This window comes from Odocoileus virginianus, chromosome 24 (assembly GCF_023699985.2).
Source record: "Odocoileus virginianus isolate 20LAN1187 ecotype Illinois chromosome 24, Ovbor_1.2, whole genome shotgun sequence".
Classification (NCBI taxonomy): Eukaryota; Metazoa; Chordata; class Mammalia; order Artiodactyla; family Cervidae; genus Odocoileus; species Odocoileus virginianus.
Genome location: NC_069697.1, coordinates 39,516,032 through 39,540,857, shown reverse-complemented (window position 1 = coordinate 39,540,857; position 24,826 = coordinate 39,516,032). Strand labels below are relative to the sequence as shown.

The 24,826-nt window shown below is 41.6% G+C and overlaps 1 protein-coding gene across 3 annotated transcripts in view; it reads right to left on the bottom strand.

Moving 5' to 3' along the window:
- The window catches only part of PTPRB (protein tyrosine phosphatase receptor type B), a 119,019-nt gene that overhangs the window by 4,797 nt on the left and 89,396 nt on the right, over positions 1–24,826 (bottom strand). For all 3 annotated transcript variants that reach the window (XM_020893842.2, XM_070454595.1, XM_020893839.2), the window contains 11 exons: positions 20,008–20,114; positions 16,386–16,485; positions 15,224–15,307; positions 15,106–15,123; positions 14,903–14,984; positions 14,212–14,302; positions 13,423–13,499; positions 11,026–11,160; positions 9,639–9,761; positions 9,069–9,232; positions 7,401–7,536 (listed from right to left, as the gene is read on the bottom strand). In XM_020893842.2, the coding sequence (XP_020749501.2) occupies positions 7,401–7,536; positions 9,069–9,232; positions 9,639–9,761; positions 11,026–11,160; positions 13,423–13,499; positions 14,212–14,302; positions 14,903–14,984; positions 15,106–15,123; positions 15,224–15,307; positions 16,386–16,485; positions 20,008–20,114 (1,117 nt within the window). The remainder of the gene's footprint in view (positions 1–7,400; positions 7,537–9,068; positions 9,233–9,638; positions 9,762–11,025; positions 11,161–13,422; positions 13,500–14,211; positions 14,303–14,902; positions 14,985–15,105; positions 15,124–15,223; positions 15,308–16,385; positions 16,486–20,007; positions 20,115–24,826) is intronic.

Genomic DNA, 24,826 nt, shown 5'->3' with positions numbered 1-24,826 from the left:
TGCATTTTATATGAATTATCTCATTTAATTATTTTGACAACCTCATATAGTAGATATAATCATCCATATGAATAGAAACTAAGAGAAGATAATTAACTTCTCCAAGGTCACACAGCTAAGAAATGAGATCCTAGGATTTAATCCGAGTATGTGAGCCCAAACTTCATGCTTTTTTCATTACATCAATTTTCTTAGATGAAACCTAAAATCATTGCATTATTGAATGTGAAAATAATGTCACTGCATAGTGTGTTGTTTCATTCTTTTTAGGTGGGGGTGGTATGGTGAGAAAAAAGAGGTTGTACAATAGATGTGCATATCTTGGTTCTCAGTATCTGAGTCTGACTCATTAAAGAATCTCAAAGATGTTGGCTTACTGCAGAAAACCATAGAGGCTTTGTGGTTGCTCAGGCGCTAAGTCATGTCCAGCTCTTTGTCACCTTCTGAACTGTAGCACGCCAGGCTTCCCTGTCCTTCACCATCTCAAACTCATGTCCATTGAGTCAGTGATGCCATCCAACCATCTCATCTTCTGCTGCCCCCTTCTCCTCCTGCTCTAAGTCTTTCCCAGCATCAGGATCTTTTCCAATGAGTCAGGTCTTAGCATCAGGTGACCAAAGTTTTGGAGCTTCATGTTCAGCATCAGTCATTCCAATAAATATTCAGGGTTGATTTCCTTTAGGATTGACTGGTTTGATCTCCTTGCTGTCCAAGGGACTCTCAAAAGTCTTCTCCAGCACCACAATTTGAAAACATCGTTTCTTCAGTGCTCAGCCTTCATTATGGTCCAGCTCTCACATCCATACATGACTACTGGAAAAACCATAGCTTTGACTATATGGACTTTTGTCAGCAAAATAATGTCTCTGTTTCTTAATACACTATCTAGGTTTGTCATAGCTTTTCTTTCAAGGAACAAGTGTCTTAATTTCGTGGCTGCAGTACCATTCGCAGTGATTTTGGAGCCCAAGAAAATGAAATCTGTCACTGCTTCCACTTTTTCCCTATCTATTTGCCATGAAGTGATGGAACTGGATGCCATGATCTTTGTTTTTTGAATGTTGAATTTTAAGCCAGCTTTTTCACTTCCCTCTTTGAACTTCATTAAGAAGGCTTACACAGTGAGAATAGCCCCACTTATCAGCTATCTGGGAACTAATTTTTTTTTTGCTGTCCCTTTGGAGAAGTTGCATTTCTCCTTTGTGGAGTTTTTCTTAAAATTTTAGATGTTGGAAATGCTTAAATTCTTTACAAATAGAGTGACATTTTGAAATACTTTTATTCACAGTCTGTGGATAATGGTTCTGTTTAAAGAGATAAGAATTCTTATAGTTCAAATTTCTAATCTGCTTTGACAAGTTTCCTTGCATGAGAATTTGAGCAAGAAGTTAACCAAATGTAATGTTTAAAGTGAGTTACAAAGAACAAGACAAAATTAGATTTCAGCCAAATTTTAAGCCATGAAATTTGGTCATATATCAGATTATTTTCATAAAAAGAGTCATGAAGCAATTCAGCACATTGTCATTTCAACCTGTATGAAAGCACATAAAGCATATTGAGTTGGCCAAAATGTTTGTTTGGGTTTTCCATAAAATGTTATGAAAAAACCCAAACGGACATTTTGGCCAACCCAATGATTATGTTTGTGTGAGAAAGTGACAGATTTTGTGTTGCTCTGAAGCCTAATCAGACTCTTCTAGGCTGGAAAAGCAATTGGTCTCCTATGGATGTCTGTTTGTGCCGTTTACCAGGGCACAATGATATGGGTCAGTTGTTACTGCCCTAAATCACCATTTGGGTGCAGGAGCGTGGTGCATCTTGTCTGTGGTTTAGAAACAACCTTTGACTCGGAAACAAATATGGAAGAGTCAGTGTTTTGGGGACCAAAAGGACACCATAGAGACCTTCGCTGACCATAGAAGCTCAGCCACAGGCAGCTAAACGTGTGTACTGGGCTCCTCTCCTTACGACCAACCAGGCTGTCTGATAAGGGAATGAATGTGTAATGTTAGTGCCCAGCCTTGGGCTCTCCTCATGACACGGCACTCCCCAGATGAGGACTCTGGGCTCTCTGCCCACCAGCAGGCCTAGATAGGGATCTCAGTTTCTGCATCTGTAAAACACGGAGGCAAGGGTCTCTTCTACAGCTAACTTCTCGTGACCATTAAAGATCTGTATTCTGTTGCTGTCAGTTAGATGAATATCAAAAAACATTCCTAGGCTCTATGTTTAAGGTGATCCATGTAGTCAGTTTTAGAGTATTTTTAAGGTTTGAGACACACAGGGAGATCAATGATCTTTAAAAGTGGACAGGTATTTATTTTTATGTGTTGGCACTAGGCATTGTCCCTGGGTGCATGGTCATCTACTCAAAGGAACTCATTATGTAGGTCTGGTATAATCATTAGATTAGAACATTTCAAAGAAACAAACCAATCATAAGTGACGTCTGTGTTAATATTGATAACTATTCTCTGCAATTCTGCTCACAAATTCAGCTTACTTGCTATGAGTATCTTACGATCTTGAAAACTCGAGAAGGGTCCTCTCCTGAAAATGGTTGTTTGTATAGGCAGTCATTTTCCTCACCTTGAAAACTACCAAATTAGAGGCTGACACTTCCCTCGTTTCTTCCATCCAAAGCATAAATCACATTTTCAGTTCTACTGGGATATTAAAGGAGTTTGGGACCTTGGAGTTTGGCTGTGAATGAGCTCTCGTATGCTATGCGTTATTAGTAAGTTCTTCAACAATAATCTACTCTGGGCTTTGAAACCAATTAATATTCATTAATTTGCCTTGTCTTAAATATAAATGCTCCTTTTCCCAACAGAATACCCCTTTGAAAATGATTACTCCTAAAACCTTTCAGATTATTAATGTGCTCCCCACTTTATTCTTAATGAAAAGTAGACAAAGTTTATTGTATGAATTTCACATCATAAAAGCTCATTTTTTCCCCTCTGTCTAGCGAGCTGGTGAAGCCTTAGTTCCATTCAATTTCACCAATATCTGTAGTATGAGATAATATTTATAGGATTGTACTTAGAGCCTTTCATGGCCTCTGAGTGCACAGTTTAGCAGAGGGGCAGGTATGTGAACAAGTAAGGTGATAAACACAAGACAGAATTGTATATAAAGCTTCATACATGAGAAGAAGCCATCAGGTTCACTTTTGGAGGAGGAAAATACAGAGCTAGAGAGAAAAGGTGACATTCGTTAAGAAGTTGAGCAAAGAAATAGGAAATTCTAAATGATATAAATAACAGAAAAGTGTACATATATTCTGGAAACTGTGAGCAGTCTAGTGTAGTTAAAAGGTAGGGTGCATAAGTCATGGGAAACTCCCAGGAGAATCCCCCAAATGTGCACTGCGTCCCATAACATTCCACCGTTTCCTCCTCACGGGAAGCAGATGACATTGACAGATGGTGACTATCAGCTCTTTTTCTTTAACAAGTGCGTTTGAGTGTCTCTCTCAGAATCAGGCAGGAAACATGCCCCAAGTTAGGATAAAAGGAGGAGGGTCACACTCACAAATCCCTTATCTAATGTCTCTTGTTTAGAGGCCTTGGCTCTTTAATATATTGATCAAAACTTGGGAAGCCCCACCACCCCTTTGTCTCCCAAATAAAGCAGAATAAAGTTGATGCTGACTCTCTCTGTGGACCCAGAAAAGAAATACAAGGGATGTCAGAATGCCCTTTCTCTTTGGCTGGAATCATCACCCACAGGGGTTCAGCTGTGGCTTGCACCCCTCTGCCCTCACGTTCAGGTCCGAGTGAGCAGTACTGGGTCTGAGTGTCTGAGACTGCAGAAGGAGCCCGCCTTCAGCAGAGCCTTAAAGCAAGACAGAAAACATCTGGATACTGTTTCAGATTTCGTTGATAGAGAAAAAAGGAAAGAGAAGATTTCTATCTTATTGAAATCTTCATTCAACATGATCCAAAGAATCACTGATTCTGGACCAGAGAGTGAAAACTTCCTTAATTTTGGCAGACCCTAAAAGAGTGGGGGTGGGTGGCATTATGACAGGAAACTGGGGAAGTAACTTGGAGCCAGGTTCTGGAGAACTTGAAAATCATTTCAAAGCAATGAAGAGTTTTCCACAACTTTTATGCAGGGAGCTGACCGTGACAGAGCATTTTGTGGGTGGCAGTGGTGATAAAGAACTGTGAGGGCAGAAGCTGGGGGCGGAGACCCACGAGCAGGCTACTGCGAAGGCTCTCGGAGAGGTGATGAAGGGCCAGGCAAGGGCAGAGAGTCTAGAACAAGGAGAAGGATGCTGGGGAGAATGGACAGGGCTTAGCAATTGCTCGAATGTGTCTGTGGGAACAGTCAGATCCCCAGCCTGGGCAAACAAATGAAGGTCAAGATGAGTGCAACACCATCACCTGAAGCTAAACAAAGAAAGGGCAGAAGTGCTTCTGTTGTTTGCTTTTTAAAGAAATGAATAATGCATTTGGTTTTGAGTTGGAGGAGTGATGACTGTAAGACTTCCTGGTGGAACGGTCCATGAAGCAGGTACTTCATGGGAAGGAGAATGAGATCTGAGAGAACTGAGCAGGTATGTGGTTCCTGAAGCCATGGGAATGGAAGAAATATGAAGAATGAAGATGGGGAGAAACAAGAGTAGTGCCCTGAGTAGAGACTCCTGGGAACTTGAACACTGAAAAGTCAGGCTTTAGAATAAGAACCACAGAATCCTCAGAGAGGTTAGGAGGAGGAAGGGGAAAGAATAGGTGAAAGAGGGGTTATGTCCAAGGGGGAAGACAGAGAGCTTTGGTACATTATGTTGCCCCTGCCCTGGATGTCAGCCAGTGATATTTATAGTGGGGTGGGGTTGCCTGTTCTTTGCCAAAATGCGTCTCCAGAGTTCTGGGCAGGTGTACAGAAATGATACATGGCCCAAGAAGCCTCTAAAAATAGCTATGGCGCCTAACCCCTCACCCCCAACACCTCTTAAGATTATTTATAATGTGATGATCTCTTCCTCCCCAAATCACAATTAAGTATGGCTTGAGTTTGTGAAAATGAAAACAAATTTGTAATGGAACATTGATGCCTTGACTTTTTAGCAACATGACTGTAGGCTATTTGTTCATTTAATAGATTTAAAAAGAGTATTGAGGCTAGAGCAAAGGGAACAAGTTCCTGCCCTCTAGGAATCTGTAGTCTTGTACAGAAAGTTGAAAGAAAACAATTATTATATAATGTGATGTAATTCTACAACACAATGAAAGAACAGAATTAGACAGTGGTCATCAGTGGCTGCCCAAACCATTAAGTGAAAGGCTGATTGGAAATGTTATGGTGGATGGTCACTGTCAGTTTCATCAGTATAGGGAAGAGACACAAACAGGAAGTGCCTCCTGATGGGATGCAGCAGGAAGTACTCAGTACCACTCCTGAAGCATGTGGTGGCAAAAAGGAACTGAGACTTAATTAAGCCTCTAGATCCAATGAACTGCTGGCACAAATTATGGAAAATAGAGGATTATATCACCTTACATTATGAAAAATAGAATACATTATGAAAAAGCAGTCAGCCACATTTAGAATGTAGGAAAATCTATGGAACAAATGAACTGATTTCTTTAACAAATAAATGACACAGGAAACAAATCAGAGGGAGGGTTATTATAGATTAAAAGAAATTTAGAAAAGACTTCAACTAAATGCAATGTATGGACTTTGTATTCTAATGCAAACCAAGTGTAAAAAGCAATTTTTGAGATAATTACGGATATCTAAACACTGAATAGATATTGGATGATATTAAAGGATTATGATTAAAATTGTCAGGCATGATAATGGTATTGTGGTCATGACTTTTGAACAAGTCCTTACCTTAAAATATATATATAACTGTAAAATATATATGGAATAAAATATATAATATAATTAATAATATGTAGAATATATAATATTAAATATGTATGTTTTAAGATACATAGTATTTAAGAATGAAATGATGTGATAAGTCGAGTTCCTTTAAAACAGTCCAGTAAGTCATGGGGTAGGGGAACAGTATATGTCGGCTATAAATACTGGATGACTGCAGAAACTGGGGTTTGGGTATGGAAATTCATTATACTATTTTCCCTACTTTCATGTATTTTTAAAACAAATACTTAATAAAATATTTAAAATATAGTGCAATAATTGTTACAATGAAAAGACAGTGGGGATAGCAGATCCTGGGTGTGGGCACTGCCCATAGGAGGCAATGATGACAGTGTTCTCCCAAATGTGTTACATAATATGAGGGTCTGCAGGATATGAATATGTTCTGCACAAGAAGAGGATCTGGGGGTCAAAGTGGTTTGAGGAACAGTGGGCTCAGCAAAGCTCGAGGGGAGCCTTTGCTATGGCACATCTCCATGTCGTGGATCATGGCCACCTGCACAGTTTTCATGTGTCCCATGACTCTACCAGAGCACAGAGTCGCACACAGAAGTCTTCACCTTTCTGAGCACAGGCATTTTTTTAAAAAATAGAAGATTTTGCACAGTTACTTGGGAAACAGAAGGGCAAGCGAACTTGGAATTGGTAAGAAGAGAATTGGTAAGGCAATGATGCAGGGGAGGGACAGGTTTGGTCTGTGTGGGGACACAGATTTGACTCTGAGGCTGTGGGCCAGGGGACTTGGGAATTAGGACTTGGGACTTGTGATTCTCTAGAACAGGGTTTAAGTCCCAGCTCAGCTACTTCATAGCTGTGCAAAGTCCTTTAGCCTCTGAACTTACTTTCTATCCTGGAAATGGAAAATAATTCTCTCTTATCTGTGTGTGTGTGTGTGTGTGTGTGTGTGTGTGTGAGAAAATCTAATGAGATGACCTGTTTAGAAATACCTTGTAAATGTCAAAGGACTATATAAATGGAAGCATTTATCCTACACAGTTAATGTCAAAGGACTATATAAATGCAAGCATTTATCCTCCACAATTAATGTAGAGAGCACAATTAATGTGGAGACTCTTAAGTGTCTCCAGAGATGGGGGTGCAGCTGGGGTGGGCTGGAGGAGAGAAGAGATTAGAATCTGCTTCCTTTTTACTAATGAAGTTCTTGTACTCAACCACCAGCCTATCTTAAAATGATCTTCAAGATGAACTAGCTGGTTTCCCCCCATGTTCATATACTGATTTAAAAAAAAATTCATCTTCCTACCGACCTAAAGAAGATGGACAACTAGTTCAGTAAAGATAAGGATACACATCATCCTCAAGGTCACTGAAATTTCTTTTAAAATAGAGTCTTAGAAAACATCAATATTCAATTCTCTTTCTCCTCTTAATGAGTCATAGTTCTTTCCCTTTATCAGATTAAAGCCCTGAACATTTGTGGGGGGAGGGAGACAGACAGGGTGATGTGTGTCCTTCAGCTGAACTCTTACCTCTGTCTGGACCATGTGAACCCTGTGAAGTCTTAGGTCATGCACAGCTCCATAAATGTCCACAGAATCTTTGGAGTCTAATTGCTGGAGGATTCGATCCAATGCAATAAAGGTTCCAGTCCTACCCACACCAGCACTAGAAAAGAGAGTGAAGAAAGAACACCTTTTTCATTAAACTGGACTTTCTGGACTGTATCCAATGACTCTAGCACAATCTTTCCTTTCCCTTCCCTTCCAAGTCAGAGAAGAATATAGGATACTTCTTTCTCTCAACGTTCTCTCTCAAAGAAATAAAACCCAGGGTTCCGAACTTCCATCTTTTCCTCCTTCCTTCCTCCACCTCTCCACCCCATCAAGAGTAAGGATTTGCTGTGTATCATTTTCAAGCATGCTTTCATACTCTTCCTACATTCATGTAAATCTATACACAATATACTCACTTAATGTGTTTCCAAAATTTACTAAAATGGTACTAAACAAGGTTTATGTATTCTTATGTCAACTTTTCTACTCAATATTGTTTTTGAGATTTGTCTACATTTGTTACATGTAGACATAATTTCTTTTATAGAGTTCATAAGCCACCGTTCCCTACTGATAGACAATGAGATTGTTTTTAGTTTTTCTCTATTACAAACTGCATTGCAGTGAGCATCATTGTGCACACGTGTGGGATTTCTCGAGGGTTGATATCTAGAAGCAGAACTGCTGGGTTATAGTGTATGAACACCTTCAGCTTCACCAGGAATTGTCAAATTGCTCCCTAAAGTGATGGCATAACCTGGGGTTTTTTGATGCATGTATTTATAAGATAAAAGAAAAACAGGTTTTCGGTGTTATTGGGTGAACATGCCTGCCATTTTCAGAAGGCAGGAAACTCTTGAAAGTCTCACATTTCTATAAAAAGCATCATGGTTCCGATGACATATAAAAGCAGGGCTCCTAGGGGGCTGGGTAGATTGGGAGAAAACAAGTACATGTGACATTTCTCTTACTGTAGCAATTCCCTGCTGTTTATTAGTGCCATTCAGTTAGGGCTATCCAAGTGTTTCTGCAAACATTAATTAGCTAAACACTAGGCTCCCCAGGGAGAAAAAGCGTGAGAGACTGCTTGTTAGGTTGATTTTATGGTTGTACAGGCTGAAGCAAAGAGAAGTCAAGAGAGAACAGAAATTTAAGAGCAAAATTGGGTTGCCACAGATGGCAATGCTATTCTGTGGGAAGTTGAGAGCTGTGATCCTAAAGGCTGGTTATGGTTTATACAGGTGGAGGACAGAGAGGGGGCCATTCCAAGGAGAAAGAATGGCAGGAGGCAAGGGTGAGCTTGAGCAGTCTCCTCCCCAACTAGAAGAGGAGGTGCGTTTCGGGGAACTTGGATTGAGGGGTGAGATGGGGCCCAATGATGAGGGACCTGGAAGTCACATGAGGGCTTTGCACTGGATAAAGTAGGAAAAAAAGCAAGAGGAAGAGAAGGATGGAGAGCCAGAGAGAGAAATGGGAGGTGAAGAGACTGCAAAGGAGTGAGGTTGGGGAGCAGCGGGTGGAAGAGGGTCTAAGAACACCCCCTGGGCCCAAGCAGCCTGGTTGGGCACACAGACCCTCCACCCACCCCACTCCCCAGGCCTAGACACCCGGCTGCCATCCTGCTGGCTCTGGGGGGAAGGGTACCTGCAGTGCACCACAGTGGGCCCGGCCCCGGGGGTCCTGTTGATGTAGTCCCTGACGGTTCTCACAAACTGGATCAGGGACTGGGTGGTCTCCGGGACACCGTGGTCTGGCCACACCGTGTAGTGGAAGTGGCGGATGAGTCTGTGTGCGTCCAGCTGTTCCTCCTGGAAGAGCAGAGTGGTAAGAAGGGGAACAGCTCAAGGCGAACCTTCAACGTTGACAACTGTGCCCAGGCAGGGATTCCTAGGAGCCAAACTACAGGAGAGGAAACCAGCAGAAATGGGATTCACAGGCGTTCTTCATCTTCCTGCACGGCGCTAGTGGTAAAGAACCCACCTGCCAAAGCAGGAGACAGAAGAGACGTGGGTTCGATCCCTAGATCAGGAAGATCCCCTGGAGGAGGGCATGGCAACCCACTCCAGTGTTCTTGCCTGGAGAATCCCCATGGACAGAGGAGCCTGGCAGGCTACAGTCCATGGGGTCGAAGAGTCGGACACGACTGAAGCGACTTTAGCACGCACTTCATCTTCCCAGCTTTGTTAGTCAATGAAGTCAAACAAACAAACATACGCTGCATATCCGAAATTCCCGGATGGTCCACTCAGGCAGCACGGATTCCGACAGCATCTGTAGAATGAGGTCCCCATAGTAGAGAGAATCTTGATCTGCTGGCCAATAATGGTCACACTTTACCTAGAGGAAGACAGGCAGAAAAAAAAAGTGAGTCTGGAAACATGCTTCTACCATGAACTTGAACTTTCCCTCCCGGAAATGCCTTCCTGAGTTTGAATCCAGGGTCAGCTGCTAAAGCAATTTGACCATCTTTGCCTCAATCTGCTCATGGGCAGGGCTGAAGCTGGGCTTCTGCTCCCAGTGAGGGAGAGACACCGTCAAGGGGCAAATCCCCCACCTTTAGATTCATTTCCCTTTCAGGTTCATATTCTGTGGCTTCAGTTTTTGTCGATTTCCTCAGCCGTTCAATTTCATGGGCACATAAACCATGTCTTACAATATCTTGTGCTCTTTTATTGTTGGTTTTTGCTTTTTTTTTGTTTGTTTGTTTTGTTTTGTTTTGTTTTCTGAAGAAAGATCTAGCTGGGAAGATGAAGTCACCATCTCCCTGACCCTTTTTTGTCCATGGTTTTATGTTGTTCCAACCTGGATCCAATGCCATGGGCCAGGTGATCTTTGAAAAGTCAGAACATTTAGCTAAGATCACATTCACAGGTGAAGACAGGAGAAAGAGTATTGTGAACATATATAATTATTGAGCACAGACACTGGGAACTTCATGTAATCTTTCTTTTTAACCAGCAACATAACCATATAAACCATTTAATCAGATAACTATTTTACTTTGTGTCTGCAGACACAGCCTAAAATTCACTACTCCTTACTTCCTGAAATTAGGGGTAGAGCCAGTGACTCTGCCAACATACCTCTTCTCCCCATACAACAGAGGATGGTGCTGACAAGAGGCCAGGTAATCCTTCTGTGTCCTGGACACTTCTGATAATCCCACTTGTTCAGTGGAACCATCTTTGACTGAAACTTCAGACCCAGCATCTGAACAGGGTATCACCTGGGTTTACTACAGAGCTTTCTATAACAGAGTGGTTTTAACTCAGTAACAGTGTTCTTGAATGATCCCTACTTGGTTTCCATGGGGTTTCTTGTAAGATTTTTTTTTTGTTTTTTTTTTTGATGAGGACCATTTTTAAAGTCCTTATTGAATTTGTTACAATATTGCTTCTGTTATATGTTTTGGTTTTTTGGCTGTTTGGTATGCGGGAGTTTAGCTTCCCGACCAGAGATTTTCCTACATTGGAAGGCGTGGTCTTAACCACTGGGAAGCCAGGAAAGTCCCTACCGGGTTTCATTTCTATGGGGCGGGGAGTCAAATTCCATCCAAGGGGTGGAAAGCAAGGTCAGTATGACAGGAAGACCATGTACTCACTCGGCCCTTCTCCACACACTGCGTCACCATGACGATGTTGTGAACATTCTGTTCCCACGCCATTTTCCAGAAGTCATCCTTGGTGCCAGGAAGAGGTCCCTGAGTTGCGATGTATTCTCTCCTGAAGTTGTTGCCCTGCAATGAATTTACAATGTGGGGAGTCAGAAACAATGGGCCTCTTCATAACTCTAAACAAAGGGCTTAGCGCTGTAGATTAGGTGAGATGTAAGTCTTTGCCAGGTCCCTGATTTGAAAAAGAGATACTAACACGTGGCAAGGCTTGGGAGCAGGAAGGACAAAGGCCGGAATGCTGACCTATTGTGAAGAGCCAAGGACTTTTTTTATTAGGTTGGGTTTATTCTTAAAGGCAGCCGAGGACTTGGGCCATAATTTAGAAAACACTCCACCCTCAGTTATGTGTGTGAATACACATTGTGGATTGTCTGAGGAACTGACGTTGATGAGGCTCTTGCCCTATTTAACAAAGAAGAGTTTTACTCATTTTGGATACTTGGCTTTGGGATGCTGGTAAGAGATACCATGCAAGGGAAACTGAGGGGGAGAGAACCCACTGTTTATTGAGCATCTACCCTATCACAAGCTCTGGTGGTGGTTTAGTCGTTAAGTCGTGTCTGACTCTCTGTGATCCCATGGACTACAGCCTGCCAGGCTCCTCTATCCACGGGAGTCCCCAGGCAAGAATACTAGAATGGATTGCCATTTCCCTCTCCAGAGGATCTTCCCAACCCAGGAATCAAACTCAGGTCTCCTGCATTGCAGGCAGATTCTTTACCAACTGGGCTACAAGGGAAACCCATAACAAGCTGTGGGTCAGGATTTTCACAGCTCTTACTGAATCGTAACCATAGCTCTATGAGCTAGGATGTTTTCGCCCACACATCCTGCGTTCTAGCAACACTACGGTATTACTTGCAGATCCCAGCTGAAGCTCTTGCTCTTCTTGTCATTCCTTCGGGCTTCTGCTCAGTCACCTCTGCTATCCCCACCCCCACCCCGCCCACCCAAACACAGCCGCTCGTCTGGCGAATCCTTATTTATCCTCCAAGTCTCAGCACGTTGCCTGCTCTGCTGAACTTTCCTTTATCTTCATCTCTGCTGGAGGATGTTTTCCCAGAAGCTCCTGTGGCAACCGCTAGCCTCTTGCTACTCAGAGAGGGATCCTCAGACCAGCAGCAGGGGATCATCAGGCAGCGTGTTAGAGATTCAGAATGCCAGGTTCCACCCCGGTCCTGCTGAATCAGAAGCTGCATTTTTTTTTTTCCTTCTGACATGTGGGAACTTAGTTCACCAACCAGAGATCAAACCCACTCTTCCTGCAGTGGAATGCAGAGTCTTAACCACTGGGCCGCCAGAGAAGCCCCAATCAGAAGCTGCATTTTAACAAGACCTGCAGATGATGCGGGTGTGCATTAATGTTGGTGAAGAACTGCTCTATCCTGTCAAGGGCATCACCTTGTCGTTTTCTGATGCCCCAACTCTGCTGAGAGTTCCCTGAGGGTCAGGACTCCATTGGACCCTCTCTCTGTACACAGCACAATGTCCAACTTACAGTTAGCACTTCATTATATAGTGTTTAGGGCTTCCCCGCTGGCTCAGTGGTGAAGAATCCACCTGCAGTGCAGGTGTCACAGGAAGGCACGGCAACCCACTCCAGTATTCTTGCTTGGAGAATCCCACGGACAGAGGAGCCTGATGAGCTACAGCCCATAGGGTCGCAGAGTCTGACATGAGTGAAGCGACTTAGCATCCACGCATATGGTGTTTATGGAGTAAATGGAGGATTATTTAAGGTAAATATTATCCTTATTATTTTTTGGAAAAGGAAATGAAGGTCCAAAGGATTGATAAAACTTGCGCAAGATCCCAGAGTCAGCAAGGGGCAGAGATGGGATTCAAACTGGGTCTACCTGACCTGAAGCTTTTTCCACGGGAGGTGCTGTAGAAAGCTGGTGAATTGCTAGCCGGAATCTGAGCCCAGAGGTTTGACACAACCTTTGAGTTGTGTCTGTGGTTTTTAAAAATCCAAATAACTTTGAATTAGCTTCCCTAGCTAGGCAGCCTTAGCTGTGGAGATTCAGCTTCCTTAGGGAGCTCTAATCTTGACTAAGGGCTGCAGAGAGGAAATGACCTTTGAAAATGCCTCCTGGGCCCATAATAATCCTATGTGACTATAGCCATTGTGAAAGCTGGGCCTTAGCAGTGATTGACTAGGACAGCCTGTATTTTATGGCAATCAGACATGGCCTTTTTTTTTTCTTCTAAAAAGTCCATGTTTCCGGACCTGAAAACAGTGGGAGTATGTTGGAGGAGAGGTGTCTCCAGCATAACTGCCTGTCAAAGTCTCATCCCAGTTGCTCTGGCCCCGGGTTCACTTACAGGGATGTAGCTGGCATTGATATAGTCAGAGCACGGGTCATCATCCACGTTGGACAGCTTCACTCGAGAGGAATCATCTGGAAGGAAGTTTATTGAGAAAGATGTATCAGTGAGCCATGGGGTGATTTTTCCACTGTTTACAGAATGCTTTGCATTTGACATGTGTTAGCTCTGACCCCCACCACAACCCCACATGGCAGACAGTCTCAGCTCCATTTTGCAGGTGAAGCTCACACAGAGTTGCACAAGTGGCCCAGAAACATACAAGCAAATGAGTCAAATGCTCTTCTAAGCCCATCTGTGCTTCCCTCTGTAACACTAACAATATTCGTCTGATGGAGTGGCCAGCTCCTTTTCATTGTTGTAATGAATACAATTCAGAAAAGCTACCTTCAATTGCTTCACCCGATTGGGTAAGGATAATAAGAATATTATATGTAACATATATCTTTATGAAATAATTGCTAACTAGAGATTTTAAGTAAACCAAGGTTGACCCTTACTGTTAACCCTGTTACAGCTCTTAACCCTCCAAGGAGAAGCATCAGGACCATGTGGTGAAATGTCAATAGCATAAGAGGTCTTTCTCTCACAGTCAGAATTTCAGCTGGATGTTACCCTCTGGAAAGAAGTCCAGTAACGTCCAAGTCATTTGTTTTTAAAGACATTTCGAGCCTCAGATCACCCATATCCAGCTATACCATGTTGCTTTAGCCCCATTTTTAATCATAGAAAAGGAAAGAAATGGTGAGAGGAAGGCAGTATTACAGATTTCAACAGAAAACTTACAGGGCAATATATTGTTGTATCGATTTTTCCCTCTGTTCTCTGGCAAGAGTGCAATGTCACATGATTGGTTTCGACCCACATCTTTTAAGTCCTGTTAGGTCAAAAATAAGTTTGCATGTGGATAATGTGAAATAGAATATGGCAAACTGGACAGTTCTTGAGATAACATAATATAACAGTATGTTACACTAGCCGCATTTGTGGAATGTCTCCTATTCGACCACGGGCATTGGCTGTCATCCCCACAACAGCCCCGGAGGAGATAGTCTCATCTCCATTTTACAGATGAGGCTCAGGCAGGATAATTCACTTGCCCTGGGTCACACAGGTTGCAAAGCTGGGAACTGAATCCAAAGCCTGGGCACTTTTCACCCAACCACATTATCTCCCAAGCAAGCAAAAGGCCAGGTTAAATAACTGACAGCATTAGTTTGCATTTGAAGTCTGTTAATTCTTTCTTTCCATCCGATCTGGGTAGCACTTTGTCGGTTATTCTGGAGATCAAACTGGCTTCTGAGACTAGGTGGTATATTATGCAGGGAATGGATTCGGGCATAAAAGAACACTTGGTGAGACCCTAAGTGCCATTCTAACTCCTGAGCCCAATTGGGCTGTGATTCCACAGTGAAGGCTGAAAAGAAATTCTGCTAAGGACCAGGGATGCTAAAACATCATTGCATCTGAGTTGTACCTCATATTCCTTGGATAGAAGATAGTTGGAGTCAGCCTGCAGCTTCATGAAGTGCCCTTCAAACTGATTTAGTTTTATTGGGCTATGGTTGAAAACATAACAGAAAGAGAAGAAAATTACTGAAGAACAGGGGAAAATGCCTTACCCAGCCCCAGTTATATTTCAAAAGCAGACAATATAGTAATTGATGAGTTCTTTCTTACCAAGAAGTTTTCCGGTTACTGTGAAGAGAAGCCAAAAGTAGAAAGATCTTGTTAGCAAATTTCATGTAAGACAATCAACTCTTCTTTCAATAAATAACGTGAAGGAAAATGTGCTCACCCTTTTTGGCCCAAGTTCAAGTGGACAGACAGTGGTCGATCCCGACGAATGCTCAGATGAGCAGAGTGCCTTTCTCGACCGTGGCTGAAACATAAGGGAGAGGACTGATATTTTGATTATGAAATAATTTAAACAGATTTCTCTGTCTATGGTAAGGCTGGGCTTGCTTAGTCGTGTCCAACTCTTTGCAACCCTGTGGACTGTAGCCTGCCAGGCTCCTCTGTCCATGGAATTTTTCAGACGAGACTACTGGAGTGGATTACCATTCCCTTCTCCAGGGGATCTTCCCAATCCAGGGATTGAACCCAAGTCTCCTGTGTCTCCTGCCTTGCAAGCGGATTCTTAACCCGCTGAGCCATCAGGGAAGCCCAGATTTCTCCACTTATGGTAAGAGTGTGCAAGCTTGTACAAATATGGATTTTTCAGTACATGTATATTTTACACTCAGCCAACATCCCTTTGAGGGAGGGAGCAGGGAGGAAGAACATAAAGAAACAGATTTTCCCCACTCAGAAACATATCTTTGCAATAGCTGAAGATGTGTCTTCTGTTTTTGGCTACAGGTCATAATCACTTCCCACACTCTCAATAAAGCTTTCCTTTTAAAAAAAAAAAAAGACACACACACACACAGTAAACGTTAGATGCAAGACACGACTGCAAAAGAGAGGACAATGTGCCAAAGAGAAGAAATTCCCTAAGGAAAGAGGGCATGGCATTGGGGCCACACATGTTTAGTTCTTTTTGTTTCCTTCTTAGCTTACCATGGCGTGTAGGAACCACAAAACTGAGATGGCACCCATACTTTTCAGAATAGTTCAGAAAAGCATTTGGAAACATAATTCATGGACATCTCTATCTTCACAAGGTGACTGAACCACACACATACACATTTTTTTTCTCTGTGCCAAAGGAGCTATTTCACATTCAGATGAGGATACAGATGGCCCTTCATTCCTTTGGTAAGGATAAGATTCAGCAATGGTATGCAAAAAAGTGAGTCATGGTTTTAGGGTTTGACTTTTGTTTTTCTTAAGAGATAAAGTGACTTACCCTGGAGAAATTAAATGATTTCTCCCTTCTTACTTTTCAGGCAAAAGAGCATTTTCAGTTGCGTCTTTAAAATTGTGAACCCCATCACCAAAGGGAACTTTGTACTCACCTGGCTTTCCGTCTGCAGATGAATAAGGCAACAACAGCGACGAGCATGCCAATTAAGAACAGACCAGCACTCACACCTTCAATAACTCCAAACAGAGGCTCTACAAGGATCCAGAGGGCAACAAGAAACCCAGGTGGGAAATTAGTGTTATTAAAGAACCAGTAAGAGAGCTATGGGAACCCGTCTCCCCAGTGACGTTATTATAGAAGAATTCGAATGATGCCCACATTAAGGCATTTACTGTCGTTTAGTCACTAAGTTGTATCCAACTCTTTTTGTGACCCTGTGGACTGTAACCCATCAGGCTCCTCTGTCCATGTGATTTCCCAGGCAAGAATACAGGAGTGGGTTGTCCCCATGGTATCTTCCTGACCCAGGGATCAAACCCGTGTCTCCTGTGTTGTCAGATAGATTCTTTACCACTGAGCCACCAGGAAAGCCCAAGGCTTTTACTATCTAAAGCTTAGAGTATACAGCTGAAAAGATGAAACATGAGCTACTACTATGTAATGGTGGGTTGGTCATTATATTTTTGAAATTAATGATATTCAGCTTATAATTAATTGGGACTTCATTTGTGCTTGTATGCACAGTTTGGGGCACTTGAGGTAAAGGCCAGGAGTTTGCCAAGGTTAATATGCTATTTCATTTGTTACACAGCATCTGGGACATTGGCAAATCCAGTGAGTTGCTCAATTATTTTAATAAAATTCCATGTTTATTAAATGATCTGATATTGTCACTGGAAGTTTATGAGAAGGTAGCCCATTTTAAAAACAGTTTTTTCAGCATTGAAACATGTATATTATCTAGGGTGAAATGGATAACCAGCCCAGGTTGGGTACATGAGACAAGTGCTCGGGCCTAGTGCACTGGGAAGACCCAGAGGGATCGGGTGGAGAGGGAGGTGGGAGGGGGGACTGGGATGGGGAGTACATGTAAATCCATGGCTAATTCATTTCAATGTATAACAAAAACTACTGTAATGATGTAAAGTAATTAGCCTCCAACTAATAAAAATTAAAAAAATAAATAAATAAAAACAGTTTTTTTGAAATATAATTCACATACCATACTATTCACCAATTTAAACTGTACAATTAAATTATTTTACATTCAATTTTGTAACATTTTAATCACCCCCTAAAAGAAGCCCCATGCCCCTTAGCAGTCATTCTCCATTCCCTCTTTCTAGACCCTGGCAACCACTAACCTACCTTTGTCTTCATAGATTTGCCTTTTCTGGATATTTTGTATAAATTAAGCAATAAACATGTGCTTTTTTGTAATTGGCTTCTTTCACTTAGCATGTTTTCAAGGTTCATCCATGTTGTGGCATGTATCAGTATTTCATTCCTTTTTATGCTGAATAATATTCCATATTTTGTTTAGCTATCAGCCATTGATGGATATTTGGGGTATTTCTACTTTTTTTGGTCATTTTGAATAATGCTGCTATGAATCTCCATATACAAATTTTTGTTTCATTTTTCATGGGTATATACTAATGAGTGGAATTGCTGAGGAAGGTGTAACATTTTGAGAAGCTGCAAAATGTTTTCCATAGAAACTGCATCATTTTACATTCTACAAACAATGTATAAAGGTTCAGATTTCTTCATATCCTTGCTAACACTTGTTACTATCTTTCTTGATGGTAGCCATTCTAGTGGGTGTGAAGTGGTATCTTATTGTAGTTATGATAATGTCTAATGATGAGCATCTTTTCATTAGTTTATTGGACTTATGTGTATCTTTTTTGGCAAAATGTCTATTTGTACCCTTTGTCCATTTTTAAATTGTGCTGTTTGTCTTTTTATTATTGAGTGGTAAGTGTTCTCTATATTCTGGATACTTGACCTTTATCAGATACAAGGATTTGCTAATAGTTTCTCCCATTCTCTGGGTTATCTTGTTTCACTTTATGGTGTCCTTTGAGGCTCAAAAGGTTTAATTTTAATTAGGTCCCATTTATCTACTTTGTTGTTGCTGCTTGTGCTTTTGGTGCTGTAGCTAAGAAACCATTTCCTGACTCAAGGTCCCAAAGACTTCCTCCTATGTTTTCTTTTAAAAGTTGGATCACTTTAGCTCTTACATTTAGGTCTATGGAGTAATCCATTTTTGAAGTTGCGTTTTAAGCACTTGGATTTGTTTATTCAATGTTGATTTTCAAGGTTTAACAAATCAACATAATCATCTTTCTTTTAAGGTGGTTAATATTCCTTTTTTTGGACATATGTTTACTATCTTTCTTTACTGGATTACGTACAATTTTTGTTGGATAACAATAATTTAAATAGGGAAGAATAATGTTTACAAATCCCATTCTTAACATTAATTTGTAAGCAAACACATCTAAATTCTCTTAACGGTGTTCTGATTCCTTTTTGGTCTGAAAAGTGGGAGATTATCCTATATTTGGCATAAATAGATGGGAGTGTTTGTGAGGCTGAGTCATCTTTTGTCATGCAGCATGAGAGACTGTTTTAGCTCTAAAGAAGAACTTCCTGAGACCAAGCACTCTGAAAGACTGGGTACAGAGGAAGGCTGGGCAGATAATGGTACCAAAGAACAATGAGCTAAAAAATAAATCTATTCTCAGCATGTTGGAACTATTCCAAATCAGTGCCGTGCAGAAGTTAAGAGGTCAGGCAGAAAGTGCTAGAACCTAGCTCTGCTATCTTAGGCAAGTTACATAAACTCTTGGTATCTCAAATCCTCACCTTTAAACTGGGCGATGGTAATGGGGGATTAGGTAAATTATTCTAAGCACAGTGCTTAAAACTGCAGCTCCACAGAGAGGACAAAGAGTCAATATTAGCTACTATTATTATTCAGGGGCTTCCCTGGTGGCTAAGTGGTAGAGAATCCACCTGCTAATGCAGGAGACACAGGTTCGATTCCTGGGTCAGGAAGATCCCCTGGAGAAGAAAATGACAACCCACTCCAGTATTCTTGTCAGGGAAATCCCATGGACAGATTAGCCTGGTGGGCTACTGTGCATGAGATCGCAAAAGAGTTGGATACAACTTAGCGACTAAAAAACAACATTATTCAGGCTTTCCTTCTAACACAGTTTAGAGAAGTTTCCTTCAGAAATTTATGTAAAGCCAAGTTAACACTTTTTTTTTTATCATGTAAAAGCAACATATAATAAACAAAAGGAAAAAAGTTCCTTCTAGTCTTTTTTTTCCCTATGCATTTCTATGTATATATTTCATATAGACATTCCCATTTACAACTTGAAAGCTTTTTATACCTACTTCTGTTTTGGCCTGTGTCAGCTCTTGATTTGAATGTTCTTCATCCACTATTTTTTTTTAAAATTCAATTTTAATAGATAAAAAAATCTGGTACTTCTTTCTACCTTCTTTACAAGATAAATCTCCTTTCAGTCCACTGCTACAGAAGTTGTGCAATTTCTCTAATCCACATCAATCCATGATCATATAAAGGTTACATTCCAAGCAAAAATAAATGATCCTCCCACCATCAGCCAAGTCCCCCGATCTCTCCTGGGTTGGGAAGCAGGGAATCTGAGGTCCAGCCTCTTACTAGAGGCTCTTGTAGGTGATGTGGTGGTTGGCAGACTATGTCAGATGGATGCAAAGGTTAGCCTTACCTGACTCAGTGGTGATGGGCAAAGAGAAAAATGTGTCTGAATAGAGTGGTTTTGTGAATTCCTTCAGGTCCTCATCAAATAGCTGGGTGAAAGCCCGAATGCTGATTCTGAAAAGAAAACCAATTTATTTAAGCACAAATTAGTGACTGGCCACAGTAGGGCTAGCTGGAGGATGTTTTCAAGGAGAAACAGGGTGGTCATCTGGTCGATATGCATGTAGGGGAGGGTATGAATTATGAAATCAGAAGGCCCTGGCTTCGTGCATTCACACATCATTCATCAAATATTTATTGAGCCTCTACTGTGTACCAGAACCTGTCCAGGAGCTATATATACTGCAAAGAATAAGTCCCTATCATCTCAAGGTTTACATTCTTGAATACAGAACTGAGCTTAGTAGGCTGAAGTCACAGGGCAGCGTGGGAACAAAAAATCACTTTCTAACATCTAGAGTATGAGCTGCCACATAGGTAGTGAGCTCCCAGTCACTGAGGGGGTTTAGGCAGAGCCTGGAGAACCGGCTCTCAGGGGATCTGCAGGACAGCAGCCAGGCATGAAGTTAAAGATTGGCCTGGGCAACCTCTTGAGCCCATTCTATCCTAAAGTTTCCCAGACTGTAGGTTTACTGAGAGTAACAGGATAGGTTTAGATGGGAAAATGTTTTCTAGGGTTTATTTAAATCATATGAGAATGAATGAATGACTCTTTTTTTCCCTTAAAAAAAGAAATCTAGATTTGCTTAACCCAGAAGTATCTGGGCACATCCTGTAATAATGCTGAAATAGTACCAGCATTAGCCAGCCGCGACAAACTGTTCTGACCTTTTCCCCTCTCCTTCTAACTCATGCCCAGGTCTAAGTATAATCTCCTCAGTATCATCAAGATTATATTGATCAACCACATCTATAATTTCCATGTCTAAAACACACCTTCCAAGCCAAAAGTGGTACTTCCAGGAATAACAGACTATTGGTGGAGGTATTATGCAATGTCCCCAGACAGCAACAAGCAGTCAACATGTATTACGTGGAAGGGAAGGAGCTGGTGTGTATTGCCAGTGTATTGTAGCTTTGGATGTTGAAAAGAGTCTCTCTGATGAAAAGAGTTTCTTTTATTTGTATGGTGATTTGTAAGTGTGAACAACTTTTACAAACATGATTCTATTTGACCCTCTCTAACCTCTCCATATCAGAAACTTACGACACTACTTAGGGATTTGGAACCTGAAGCTTGGGGAGATACCATTTCTCACTCAAGATTATAGAGAAAGCTGGTAAAAGATAACCAAACTCAGAATTTTCTGACTAGTTATTATTATAATAATATAATATAATTATAATATAATATAATATATTATATATTATAATATATAATAATATAATATATAATATAATATATAATATAATATAATATATATAATTATATATAATTATACATATAGTATATATATAATAATATATAATAATATAATATAATATATTATTATTATATATATAATATAATATAATATAATAATAATATAATTATAATACTAGCTATTATTCTGGACTAGTTATTATCCTAGTCCAGATCTCTTTCTCTCAGCTTAATTTTGGTTTAACAGCAGTGAATTCTGTTGGAGGACTGTAAAAAGGGCCTGGGCTGGGAAACTGGGGGTCTGAGGTCTCCTTCTCACTATCACTGATTAGGTGAATGGTTCCTAAAGTTCTTTATGATTCAGCTTTCTCATCTGTGAAAATAAAAGCACTGGGGGTGTAACAACCTTGACAGGTTCTGCTCTGGAATTCTAAGATTCAAAGGTGCATATGCAAAACACAAAATGGATCCAGATGAATCAGGGCCTTTGTGAACCCAGGAAGAAGATAATGCAAGAGCTCATTGCATTTACTACAGCTCTTGCAGTTACTGTAGGCTTAGCTTAAAACTAGGCCATCAACAGGAACTCTGCCCTTAGAACCCCTCCAGTAAGGGATGTCACAGCCACATTCCCCAGCCCAGCACTTAGCACCCAATCTGGAATCCTGTCCCATCCTCTCTTCCCATTTTTGTCTTCTTTACTACCCCTCGATAGGACCCTCACTTTGAAACTGGACTATTTGGGTTTGTTCTTCTCTAAATAATTTGTGTATTTCTGCCTCTACACTATGACTGTTTTCTGAACCGTGAATCTCCTTTTGCCCCTATATCCCCATTTTCAAACCCTTCCCTACTTTTCAGGAGCCAGCCAAAATGATACCTCCTTCAAGAAGACTTTTGGACCTTCAGAGCATTTATTGACCTACAGCCCTCTTAGGTCCTTCAACATTTCTGCTATATTTTACAGACAGGTCTTCTCTATATGCATATAAGATTATTTTAATGAACTTAAATGTAATGGTAAGTTTTTCAACTTTAAATATGTCCAGAATCAGAATTCTACAAAGCCATAGATCATGTGGTTCAATTTCCTTCGTTTGAAGAAAGTGAGGTCAACAGAAGCAGATTATCTGATCATGGTCACATTGCTATTCTATTTAGAATAGAAAACAAAGCCAGCTCAGCACTTCCCCAACATCTGCACTGTTTCTCACCCATCATAATCTGCCCATTCTCTTCCCATATGGGACAACACTAATTATATACCTGGATAACAGGAACCCAACAACGAACGGGAAGACGTTAAACATTTGTTGGTATAATAAAAACTTGCATGTCAGCTAAACCTAGCATTTTCCATTTCTTGGCAATCCTAATTTTTTTTTTCCATTTTCCTTCCTGTCTACTATTCTCTCTGGGAAAAAGATTCCTGATAGCACTAAGGGTCACTATGGTGATTATCATTGTGAGACAGGCATAATTCTGCTTGCACGAAGCCTGGGTTCAGCAGCTACCACACAGGTGGCCACTTGGCATGTGGTTCTTCATGCTCATATCAGGTATTATCTGCCTGGCATGCTTTTCACAGGAGTGAACTAGATACAGAGAAATAGAGGAAAGCCATATCCTAGAAAACACATTAATGCAGCAGGAGTTGATTAAGCTATAATCAGAATGTTTAACTTTTCATAGAACATCTTGGCTCATTCCCTTATTTGCTCATAAACTTTTAATGCCATCTCTTTTGTGCCAGGTACTTGCCATATCGTTTTGTAACCAATGTCATGTCTGTCTCCACAATTTAGTCTGTGAGCTTTTGTAGTCTAGTGAAGAAAGTGAAAGTGAAAGTATTACTCACACAGTAATGTCCAGCTCTTTGCGACCCCATGGACTGTAACCTGTTAGGTTCCTCTGTCCATGGGATTCTGCAGACAAGAATACTGGAGTGGGTTGCCATTCTCTTTTCCAGCAGATCTTCCCAACCTAGGAATCGAACCTAGGAATTTCCTGCATTGCAGATGATTTCTTTACCATCTGAGCCACCTGCCATTCCAGGAGACGCAAGAGATGTTGTTCCATCCCTGGGTTGCGAAGATCCCTTGGAGGATGGCATGGCAACCCACTCCAGTGTTCTTGTCTGGAGATTCCCATGGACAGAGGAACCTGGAGGGCTATAGTCCATGGGATCGCACAGAGTCAGACAAGACTGAAGTGACTTAGCAGGCAGATACAGAGATTGGGCGCAGTGGAAGTGCAGCTGAGAGCCCCACTGCCCAGGTGTGAGTTAACAGGGCGGCTCAGGGCTAGTAGTGGGTTGTGGCTTTTGAAGAGTATGAAGGAATTCATCAGTCAGACAAGAGAGTGGAAAGCTTCCCAAATAGAGTGAAAAGAATGTGTAAAGGCTCAGAGGTATAAGAGAGACATGTCAGATTTCAGGGAACTCTGAGGAGGTGAGGAGGAGTAAGTGGGTGGAGTGTATCAATACTTGGAGCAAATGGTGGGGTCAAAGCTGGTGGGCAGGTGGGCGCAAGAAGGCTGGGGCTTTGTGTACCCTACTCTGGGATCTTCACTTGCTCCTAGAAGTGAACGGGCAGCACTGAAGGACCTTAATCTACAAGGGACGCGACTAGGTTTGATCTGTCATCTATATGACTCCTCAGGATAGTCCTGTGATGTTTTGCAGATGAGAAAAGTGAGGATCAGAGAACTGAAATGCTGCTTACAAGGTGACACAGCTAAACAGTGGCCACACTGGAACCTGAATGCAGGGGCTCTTCCTAGGACCTCGGCTGCCGTGATGGACAGGAAAGAGTGTGCTGGTTGACTGGGGCCCTGGTCCATGTGTGAACGCTCTCTAGCTTCTTATTCTCTTTCTTAAATGTGGTAATCACTCATCTCCTCTCCTCTCTCAAAAAGCAAACAGACAAAAACAGCTCAGCTTTCCAACTCACAAAGGGAAAACAGTCCTTGGGAGCCCTTAGGAGAAATTTCCTCAAATTTCCCAGAGCCCAGTTGACCAAGGGGCTGAGGCATTTCTTGATTCTAATAAGAACTAAAGGATCCTGGCTTTCTGATCTCTTGTATATTTCTCCTGTGCTCTGAGATCTCATCTCCTTCAGGTAGGCTCATATAGCTTCTTCTTGAAGCAAACGTCACTAATGAGTTTGTGTATGTTCACTCTGGAGGCGCCAGCCTTGGTTGGGGGACAGTAGCACTTCTGTGGTGAGTCCTGGGTGGAGGTATCTATGAGGAATTCCTGTCCAAAGGGAGCCATTTTTTAGGGATGTTTTAGGGAAGCTGTCGACTTGACAGTGTTGATGCAAGGGAGGGGTTAAGAATGCTCTCAGGTATGATGCCATGTCACTGTCTCCTTTTGGAGCTGGCAGAAAGGTTTCTGCTGAAATTCAGGGGTAATACTCAAAACGTGTAAGGGTTAATAAGACCTGGACACTGACCAACCAGA